General features: G+C 44.3%; 1 protein-coding gene across 1 annotated transcript; it reads right to left on the minus strand.

Moving 5' to 3' along the window:
* Nucleotides 1-1,885: 1,885 nt before the first annotated feature.
* cdk5r2b (cyclin dependent kinase 5, regulatory subunit 2b (p39)) lies at nt 1,886-6,607 on the minus strand. The gene has a single exon (XM_031858727.1). The coding sequence runs from the start codon at nt 6,155-6,157 to the stop codon at nt 5,282-5,284; it is 876 nt and encodes a 291-aa protein (XP_031714587.1). The 5' UTR covers nt 6,158-6,607; the 3' UTR covers nt 1,886-5,281.
* Between the last annotated feature and the right edge of the window lie 4,714 nt (nt 6,608-11,321).

Here is an 11,321-nt window from a genome sequence, read left to right on the forward strand (position 1 = left end):
GCTATTCCCATTTGCGAGTTAAACCCTTATCTCATAGGCTACAGACTATGAAAGCAGTATTCTTGGTGAAAAATTATTTATATTATATAAGTGTCTCAAATGCGGCAAATGTGAAAACTGGAGGACAGGAAAAGGGAAAAGTTTGCTTTTGAAATATGAATTTGGATAATGGTCTGGGATTGGAGCACCTCTATACTTTAGATTTTAGCTGTTGCATAAAACTAAATGGATGAATAATCATGCAGATTCATGTGGTGCGAAGTGATTCACTAGCAAATTATGATGAGAAAAATAACAATGAACACTGTGTAGGTGTGGGATAAATGATGGAATCAGTGTACTGTCCTTATATATTGTATAACAACTTAAATATAAAAAGTGTCATAAACACAACAGTATAGATTTATATAAGATATACAGTATGTGGCATGACAGTATATGACTCATACCACCGGTCAATAAACTGAACTGTGAAGGGAATTACGATTCTTTGGTTTTGCCAACTGAGCCTGACTTCACCAAGCTATGTAAAGTGAAAAGCGGTTGCCTCTCACTGGAGTAATCTAGTTAAAGAGATTAGCAGCAGGGTGGTTATGTAACAAGAGGACAGCAGAATAGACATAATCCCTATAGGGTGCTACATCAGTCTGTCTAGAGTTGGTCTTTTTTCCACTTGGGTGAAGCTGACCAATATAAGGTTAGAAGGAATCCCTTTCCAAGAAACAGTAAAGTAAACTTTGGATTGTACACATACTGGTTTTAATTTAGTTATAAAACAATAAAAACTTCCATTGTCCTTGCCAATACGTCAATGTCAAAATATTCCATTACAAGCCAACATTCTGCCATCACAATTGTACAAAAGTAAGTAAAAGTACTTTAGCGCTGCTCTATATGAAAAGTAAAGCACAAGTACCACAAACCTGTACTTACTGTAGGGTTTGGCGGCACCTAGCGGTGAGTTTGCAGATTGCAACCAACTGAAACTTCTCCCACGTGCCAAGTGTGTAGGTGGCCGACACAAAAACACGAATGGCCCTATGAGCCAGTGTTTGGTTTGTCCATGCTGGTCTTCTGTAGAAACATGGCCAATCCGTAGAAATATATACGACTCATTCTAAGGTAACGGAAACTTAATGATTTTAATTCTCAGGTAATTGCACACTAATGAAAACATATTTATTAAAATGATATTCCATTTATGTCAATGAACCCCCCTAAAGGCTATACACTATACCTTTAAGCACAGCATTTGAGTATTTGTACTTATATGCCCTCCACCACTGATTATGATGTTTAAATGGAAGTGCGAGTGTGACGTCGGTAATGCAGGAGATGAACTGTGGTGATGCTCTTCTCTTTCATTACTGATGAGAAGATAAAGAGGACAAATCCAGAAGAGTGGGAAACAGAGCAGCACCAAGGCAGAGGTGACTCAGGACAGAGTGACTGGATGTGGAGGAGTCAGAGACACGGCTCCGCCGACAGACGCTCACAAGCACTGTGTGGATGTCTTCTATTGATAACCACAGTGGGTATGTGCTGTGCAGTGGTTCAGCCCACTCACAGGCCCACACAGCTCATTTTGTCCAGCTCTCATTCACTTACCTACCCGTTACTATAGAGACACAGTGGAGAAGAATGCAAAAGGCAGGCTGGCAGACAGATATGCAAGAGACCTGGGCTGAATCTTAATAATAAAGAGAAGGCTCACAACATTGCCCTGGGAGGCTGTTACATAACGCTACTGCAGGATTCTGCCAGGAACCTGTAAATACTTGTGGAAAAGAGAAAACAAAGCAACACTATTGCAAGAGCACTTTTTTTGACCATCACGATGTGTTGTTTTCCACCGATTCCCTCAACTGTTTGACCTCACAGATCATCTAGGGGAATGTTTTACTCTTTAGTTTCCATGTAGTTGAAACTGATGTCATGCAACAATGGTGTTTAAAAAAAACACATGGCAGTGATTAAAGTATTATAAGTCAACATACTGGACCACAGTATGAGTAGCAACACATTTTAAAAATGAATTAACATACAATTTGCAGATGAAATAGATTACTTAACAACACTTACTGTGGCTATGGCTTTCAACTCTGCAACTGTCATTTTGAGTAGTTTTGATGTTACAATGTGGCTCTCTGTCTGACATTAGATGGAAATAAATGAATGAAATATAAATGTCTTTTTCTCTTTCCTCTCTATCCATCTTTGTGTTTTTATTTACCTTCATCTATGTTCCACTTTCTTTCCCCTCTCTCCACCTCTCAATATTTTCCTCCTGTTCCATTTCTGTCATGATTTTCTGGGTTATTTCCTGACTGCTTTTCTCCACTTTTGCTCTGTAAATAGATACTGTATGTCCCCATAAGACTGACACAGATAGATAGAGAGAGAGAGAGAGAGAGAGAGAGAGAGTCACACACACGGTTCTGAGACTGCAGCAGATTCTAACCAATCACATGAAAGAACCCTCTAACCCACGTGGCTTATTCATAAAAAAACAGGAAAAAAAACCTTATCAATTCAGCTCCATTCTCTCACACAGCACATCATCGATGTATCCGTGCTCTAAACTAAGGAAGCTTCTGAAATGTAATAATATGTTACATGTTTAATGAAATCCTTCCTCAATTTTGCACATTCCTTAAAAAATTCTTATTGATAATGCATCATAGTGTGATACCAGTTTTTATTGATGCATGCAGATTCCTCCAAATACATTTTTACAATTGACTTTCTCACTGTTGGTTTCCTGTGTTCCCATTTCAGTGTGTGGCCCCGTTTACAATACCCAGGACAGACTGACAGGATACCAAAAATATCCTTCATGTGTCAGCTTACTTCCCTGTGTGCCAATCGGGCAATGCATTCTGGGATAAAATGAAGCTGTTCTGCCATTTGCTTGTACACCCATATACCTGTATGGGTATAAAACATCCAAAAAATTGTATCTTTGTGTCAGTATATCTAAAAAAAAAACAACTTTTCAATATGCAAATACCTCTATCTTTTGAGTTTTTGTTTCATGGCAACCACTGAACTCTCATGAGCTTCAGTCCCATGACAACCTATAGTATCATCCCAGTAAGCATATTCATCATGGACTTATTTCTGTTGCATAACCATGTCTCAAGGGTTCCCTGCAAATCAACGGATTAGTGGGAGGAGTGACTGGATAATAGGATGTCCGAGTTAATTATTACTTCAGCAAACTGCAAGATTTGTGCAAACATAGGCCATAAGTAGTGCGCTCACATGTTGCAGCGAGATACAGTATATACGTTAGTGCACACACACATACACATTAGGATGAAGTTTTAAATCAACAAAACAATGAGCGAGAGAGACAACAGATCCTACAGAAGTATGGATTTATTTCATCATTGTCACCATAAACAATTACTGTATTGACCTTGTATTAACATGTAGAGAGAGTGACTGCAACTGTGGTGCAACCACAGGCAACAAGCACATCTAAATATCACTTTCCATAGCTGACACATAGGAAAAAAAAGACCGTACAAAAGATCTAATTCACAGATAATCTTCGTAGAGCGAAACTTGGTGACATTAACTGCAAAATTAATTGAAAACACTTCAGTGCTTGACAGGAAACACTGGTACACGACCATTATGTTATACCACTGTGCAAAACATCAAATGTTTGTCCAAAGCTGTGCAAAATAGCAGCATTATATTCCACTTTCCAAGCAATGGACTCACAACACAACATAACAATGATCACTTAGAAGCATAATACTGAATAATTACTGTCACGGTTGCCCTATAAGCTTGGTTTCAGAGTGTCAGAGTCAAATCACGTTTAGCTTACAGAAACTTGCAATAATGTGTGCAAATGATAGTCACTTCATAATGAGGCCTTCACATTCAATATTTACATCATGAGGAAACATCCTCCCTGAATTGACTGTGCTGAATGTGAATTGAACCCAGCAAACTGAGGCTCACAACACATTTACAGAGCAGGGCAGAAATACCATTTGAGCATTACGCTGTTTGTTTTTTGTTGTTGTTACGCTTGAACTACATCATATACAGCCACCTTCAAAAACAGGCAGATACAAATTAAATACAGAGCACATCTAAAATATGGGATATGTACATGTAAACCACAAAGTTTCAGGCTAAGAGTATTTGATAGTTGGCACATGTGAGATTTTAAAACAATCTCTTGAAAAACTGTACATTCCATTCAGTCTGTAGTTACGTTGGCCTCTGCAATGTATCGGAAAACAATACACAACAGGGGCCGTACGGCGATAATCTTGCTGTACGGCCATATATGAGCCCATTTTGTGCAGTTTATCACATCCCAGGTGGGAGATACATTTCTGCCCCCTACCCTCATGATCAACTTGAACCAACGGCCAATTGAGCGGTACGTCTATATTGTTTCTCGTCGAAAACAAGCTATTTCAATTCAGTACGAGGTGGTTTATATGAAGAAATTGGTGGTTTTGATCACAGCAGCTGAAAACTGTTACATTCTAAATAGGTATGAAGATACACATCATGAGGCTTTTTTAGCAGTAAATCCTCTGTTACCCGTAGAGGAATATCTACTAGCATGTTTTGTCCCCTTAAAGTAACATGATCATCTGCTGCAACAGCTTACCTATCAGCTGGTAGAGAATCTAAAAAAGCACAATACGCTGTTTATACCTGTACTTACAAAGCTTAGGCTTATGTGCTGAAAGTGTATTGGGCTCACTCTGGTCCTCTTAGAAGCCACCCTTGGCTCTGTTGCGGCGAGGTGACTCATAATAGCGAGGGAGCGGAGGATAAACGGCCGCACAGGTCAGCACCTCGGACAGCTCCGCCTCTCGACGTCTCTCTCACACACATACACACACATACGCACACATACACACACATACGCACACACATCTATTCTGGTCCTGCCAAGAAGCTCACCTCACTGCGACATCCACTCGCCCAGAAAGTAGGCTTATCATGAACGAAAAGGGGAGTTGAGTGTCACGTGGGATGTGATCTGTACCACGAAGTCAATCCGTGCGTCACTCAAACGGGACAAGACAAAAGATGACAATATTACCATTGGCATGCATGTATGAGGTCTCCTGTAGCCAAAACACCACACTGAGGTTGTGTAACATCATTAGAGAGAGATATTCAGCCCACACGTGAGGACTCTTCAACGTTGGCCTTTTACATTCAAAACCACCGCTGTGTGATTTTGCAAAAACATTCACCTTTTAAAAAAAAAACCCACCGGTCTTGTTTGGTTTTGTCAGCGGTCCAGGTTCGCCTCGCTCGTATCTCGTTGGTTTTTGAGGTCCTGGAAGACCTCGGTGAAAAAGTGCGGGTCCGCATTCAGCTGCAGCATTTTGGCACTCAGCCTGTTGATGATCCGGAGCGACATCTCCCAGAAAACGTCCTTGTTCGACTCGATCATGAACGGCTTGAGCGGGTAGGAGATCTCGTTGCCCATGTAGGAGTAGGCGAGGTAAAGGCAAGTCTGAAAGGTGCCCTGCAGCTCCGCCGGGCTGTCGATGCTGTCCGTTATCATGTCTTCGCACAGCAGGTACACGAACACCACGTTGGCCGGCGTGATGAAGCCTTGGTCCTGCCAGCCCTGGAGCAAAAGAGTCCGGTCGATGTTGCGGAACCAGAGGATCACCTCTCCGCTGTTCAGCTCTTTCAGTTTAAAACACCTGCGGCACATGAAGTCCCCCAAACAGCGAAGCAGCTCCCCGGTTGAAGCCTGGATAACTATCCGCCTCGGTGACACCACAGACAGGCTGCTGGGCAGCTGCTGGACCGTGGAAAGCCTCCTGTTTTGGACGACGGCGTCGTTGTTTTGCGTGGGGACCGTGGGCACCGGGACCGGGATCGGCGCTTTGGGTTTCTTCTCCTCGGTTTGGTGCGTCTTCCTGATGTTTTCACTGTTGCGCTGAGCCACCTGTCCGGACGGGAGCTCGCGCGCGGGCATGGGGTTCGGGGTCACTTTCTTGGCACTCTTCTTGGCCGAATTGGACACCAGCTTCTTCCAGGAGAGAGAGACGAACATCGAGTGCCGTTTGAGGCTCTTGTCGTTTTTGGCGAGCTCCGCGTCCATAATAGACGCCTTCTTCTCCGTCGGGGAGATGGAGAGGACGGTACCCATGACTGCAGAGGAGAGTGCCTCGGTGGTGTTTGGATGCTGCAACTTCAACGCAGTCTTCTGCGGGGTGAGAGGCGGTGAAGAACAGTCACGACAACGATTGAAACTCCATTTACACGTTTAGTTGCTCCGTGTTTTGGCTCCTGGGCGGCGGGGGGTCGAGGACGGCGCGGGGTTTTCAGAGTGAACTTGTATTCCAACAGATGCTCTGTCAGCGCCTCAGCAGGGGCACGCTGCGACACAATGTTACGGCTGGTGCATAGGAAACAGATTAGTCGCCCTGCGTTAAGTCCTGGGTTTGAACGAACCAGCAAGTGCAGCCCGGACTGACAGCCAAGCCAGCCAATAAGAAAGCCAATAAGTGATCCAATCACTAGGGCTGTTCTTCTTTCTTTCAGTTCTAGTGCTGTTTGATAGCCTACAGGTATAAGACGTACTATTCTGGTTCCTGTGCGCTTCTTCTCCACTAGTCCATTTGGAGTGCTATTTATAACTAGTTTTCCTTTAATCTTTTCAGCAGCCATGAATAATAGGTCCAAACACTGACCAACATAATTAATAATTTGGTGTATAGGCCTATCTACTTACATTTGTATCCCATTATCATCCTTAAATTGGTATATAACATTTATTTCATTAATTAATTCATGGTTAATATATCCATCTGCGAAGTGTATCCACACTGGTCAGTCTGCTCTCTGTTAAGAGATATTAAGAAGTCACAGTTATGTTAAAAACAGAGTCATCCTGGTGGCCCAGGGGCCAAAAGTGTCAGGCGGTCCTCCTGGCCATCATCGACAAAATGTCACTCAAAGAGACACATACCTACCAGGACGAAACTTACATTTACAGAAACATAAAATGACTACAAAGAGAAGCGCAGCAACGACAATGTGCCACAAAATGACCACGAAGAGAAACAAAATAACACAAAGAGACACAAAACAACGGCAAAGACACATAAAACCACACACAAAAAAAGACAAAAATGACATCAAAGACACACAAAACATCCAAAACAGGACACTAAATGACTTCAAAGAGATCCAAAACAATCAAAAAAGACACATAATGACCACAAAGACTCACAAAATGACAAATAAATGCATAACGACTACAAAAAGACAGAAAACAACAACAAAAAGAGGTTAAACCTTTTGCATGTCAATGCCCAGGAGCCCATTGTCTAATGATCTGCCCAGGCTGACATTCACATTGATCATGCATCCAAATCAAACACAAAAGCAGAGAAGTGCTGCAGAGAGACACTACTTGGAACTTTAAACAGTATTCAGGTTTAATGTCATCTTTTACCTCCTGGTATCACTGACTAACATGGCAGCACTTGATCAAAATAAATTGCTCCACCATTGGGTTTGTGTAAATACTATAGTGATGATTTGTCTCTAAAAAGCATTGATGCACAATCTATAATTATAAATTTAAAGGCATCCTTAACCATGACATCACCCTGTAAACAAATCTGGAAATTGTGTCAAACAAGGGTAACTAAACTGGTTTTAACATATTTGTAACCACAAAAACACTCTTCCCCCAAACATTCACACAAGAATGTTCCCTGAAGAGTTGTTGGAAAATAAATCTATACAAAGTGTTTTTGCCAGCTCTGGCCGCACTAAACTTACAATTTGAACTATGCTGTGTTTGATGCCAGGCATGAGGTCATTTTCAAATAGAAACATCACCTGCATTACATTCACTTGTTGTAGAGGCGCCGAAGGGCAAAAAAATGTGTGTGTGAGACAAATTAAATAACAGAAGACATAATTCATTCTCTGCTCCGTGAGCATCAAAACTTGCACATGGAGTGTCAGATCAGTTCTTACTGTCTGATCTCATACCTAAATATCCCTTTGGCCACTACTTGTCTTTCAAAGATTTCATTACTATTGTGATTGAAAAGACATCCAATCATTTTGGTCTGCCATGGAATCACTACAGGTTGGCTGTATAGTGATTCCGTAAACCAGTTTTAATCCTGCACTCAGCTACTGCATCATCGCATGTATGTCTCAAGAAATGCCACAGGTGATCCAATTACCTTCAGCAGAACTGGCACCCCTCCACCAAGTTACATGACATGCCTGATCTTTCCCTTCAGCTTGTAGAAACAGATACAAATAGCATTTAAGGTCTTGGACTGGAGTCTTCAGAACGGGCGTTGCCATTTCGCTGGATTGTACGGATAAATATCCATAAATACCTTTCTGATGTAATTATGACCTGTCCCACATTTCAATTTCTTGAAATCCTGACAAATATTTATTTTAAATTTTCCTTCACATTTTGAGATATCCTACTTTATTGGTCCATTTATTCAACAAATTACACCCTGAGTGGTTTTACGGGATGCATCTTTTTTTAGGTATATGGAAAGACATATATTAAGACTATTTTCCCAATCCCATGGGTATTTGTGCAGTTTGACGAACCTTCAGTTTGGTCAATCCCAGTATGAATGATTTCAGCAGCTAACATACAGGCAATGTGAAATCAAATCTGCATCAATCAATCTACAAGGTATTGTTAAAAGGTGAACATGGATCCAGTAATCTATCCTAATCTTGTTGATATTTATTGATAAAAACAGACCAACCATTCAACATACACATATTGTCAAGTGCAAAATATCAACACAGTGTCACTGCAGCTCGTGGAATCGTCACAAAATTTGAATCTATTGGTTTGTGTACATGGACACAAATTTAAAAAAATTACCGTGTCACTCAGCATGACTTTCAAACTATTGTATTTCAATTGTTAGTGTCTTTCGTGCCTGCACCACATTTTTTTCCCCATCTGTCGCGCCAACACTAACAAAACAAACGTTAGGGGTAGGCTTCAAAACCACTTAGATAGGTTTAGAAAACACAAACGTGTCACCTCACAACAACACTTTGATCATCATCAAACTCAGCTCAGCTCAGCAGGTAGTGCAGCGTTGTCCTTCAATCAGAGGATCGGCGGTTCGATCCCCTCCTCCACTAGTCCATGTTGATGTGTCCTTGGGCAAGAAACTTAACCCCAAATTGCTCCCTGAATGGGAATGAATGTTATTTAGAGTCCTGATGGGCACGTGATACCTTGCATGGTAACCTCTGCCATCAATGTATGAATGAATGTGAATGATGACATATAGTGTTAAAGCGCTTTGAGTGGTCGGAAGACTATAAAAGTAAAAGTCTATTTACCCTCATCATCATCACTGTTACTTCAACGTACACCGTGAGCAAAATCGAATTGTCATCAACACCATTTTTGTATTATCATATTGATGATCAAACTCAATATGATAGTACAGGCCTGGCAGGGAACCGGTTGGAAAGACCCGGCAAGCCCAAATGTGTAGTGAGGGTGAACTGGGAACGTCTGGCGGAGGACTCTGTCTGGGAGGTCTTTAACTCCCACCTCCGGAAGAACTTCTCTCACATCCCGAGGGAGGTTGGGGACATGGAATCCGAATGGACCATGTTCAAAGCCTCTATTGTCGACGCGGCCGCTAGGAGCTGTGGCCGGAAGGTCATCGGTGCCTGTCGTGGCCGCAACCCGAGAACCCGGTGGTGGACACCAGAGGTGAGGGTAGCCGTCAAGCTGAAGAAGGAGACCTTCAAGGCCTGGTTGGCCCAGGGGTCTCCCGAAGCAGCTGACAGGTACCGGCAGGCCAGAAGGGCTGCAGCTGCGGTGGCCGCGAATGCTAAAACTCGGGCATGGGAGGAGTTCGGGGAGGCCATGGAGAAGGACTTTCGGTTGGCCTCAAGGAGGTTCTGGCAAACCGAAGGGAAAGCAGGGCTTACCCCAGGCTGTTCTCAGCAGGGGGGGGGAACTGCTGACCCGGACAGGGGACATCGTCGGGCGGTGGAAAGAGCACTTTGAGGAACTCCTAAACCCGACCAACATGTCCTCTGCAGAGGAGGCAGCACCTGAAGATCTAGGGGGAGGCTCACCCATATCCCTGGCAGAGGCCGCTGAGGTAGTCAAAAAGCTCCTTGGTGGCAAGGCGCCGGGGGTGGATGAGATCCGCCCTGAGATGCTGAAAGCGCTGGACATAGTTGGGCTGTCCTGGCTGACACGCCTCTTCAATGTCGCATGGGGGTCGGGATCAGTGCCCATGGACTGGCAGACCGGGGTGGTGGTTCCCATTTTCAAAAAGGGGGACCGGAGAGTGTGCTAGAATTACCGGGGTATCACACTACTCAGCCTCCCGGGGAAGGCTTATGCCAGCATGCTGGAAAGGAGGCTCCGACCGTTTGTCGAACCTCAGATACAAGAGGAGCAATGCGGATTCCGTCCCGCCCGTGGAACAGTGGACCAGCTCTTTACCCTCGCAAGACTACTGGAGGGGTTCTGGGAGTTTGCCCAACCAGTCTACATGTGCTTTGTGGACTTGGAGAAGGCTTTCGACCGGGTCCCTTGGGAGTTCTTGTGGGGGGTGCTGCGGGAGTATGGGGTGCCGGACACATTACAACGGGCGATCCGGTCTCTGTACGACTGCAGTAGGAGCTGTGTCCGCATTCTCGGCAATAAGTTAGACACGTTCCCGGTGGGTGTTGGCCTCCGCCAGGGCTGCCCTTTGTCTCCGGTCCTGTTCGTGATTTTCATGGACAGGATATCTAGGCGCAGCCTGGGGGTGGAGAACGTCAGGTTCGGGGGTCTCGGGATCGCCTCTCTGCTGTTTGCAGATGATGTGGTCCTGTTAGCCTCCTCGGATCGTGACCTCCAGCATTCACTGGGGCGGTTTGCAGCCGAGTGTGAAGCGGCGGGGATGAGAGTTAGCACCTCCAAATCTGAGGCTATGGCGCTCTGCCGGAAACCGGTGGATTGCTCCCTCCAGGTGGGGACGGAGTGCCTACCTCAAGCGAAGGAGTTCAAGTATCTCGGGGTCTTGTTCACGAGTGAGGGTAAGATGGAGCAGGAGATCGACAGACGGATCGGTGCGGCTGCAGCAGTAAAGCAGGCGCTGCACCGGACCGTCTTGGTGAAGAGGGAGCTGAGCCGGAAGGCAAAGCTCTCAATTTACCACTCGGTCTACGTTCCTACCCTCACCTATGTTCACGAACTCTGGGTCGTGACCGAAAGGACAAGGTCGCGGTTACAAGCGGCCGAAATGAGCTTCCTCCGTAGGGTGGCCGGGCTCAGCCTTAGAGAT

The sequence above is a fragment of the Anarrhichthys ocellatus genome, unplaced genomic scaffold, assembly GCF_004355925.1.
Source record: "Anarrhichthys ocellatus isolate YVR2014 unplaced genomic scaffold, GSC_Weel_1.0 scaffold20, whole genome shotgun sequence".
Taxonomy (NCBI): Eukaryota; Metazoa; Chordata; class Actinopteri; order Perciformes; family Anarhichadidae; genus Anarrhichthys; species Anarrhichthys ocellatus.

Excerpts from the sequence above, each read along its gene's own strand:
- cdk5r2b (XM_031858727.1), bottom strand. The coding sequence starts at position 6,157 with ATGGGTACCGTCCTCTCCATCTCCCCGACGGAGAAGAAGGCGTCTATT.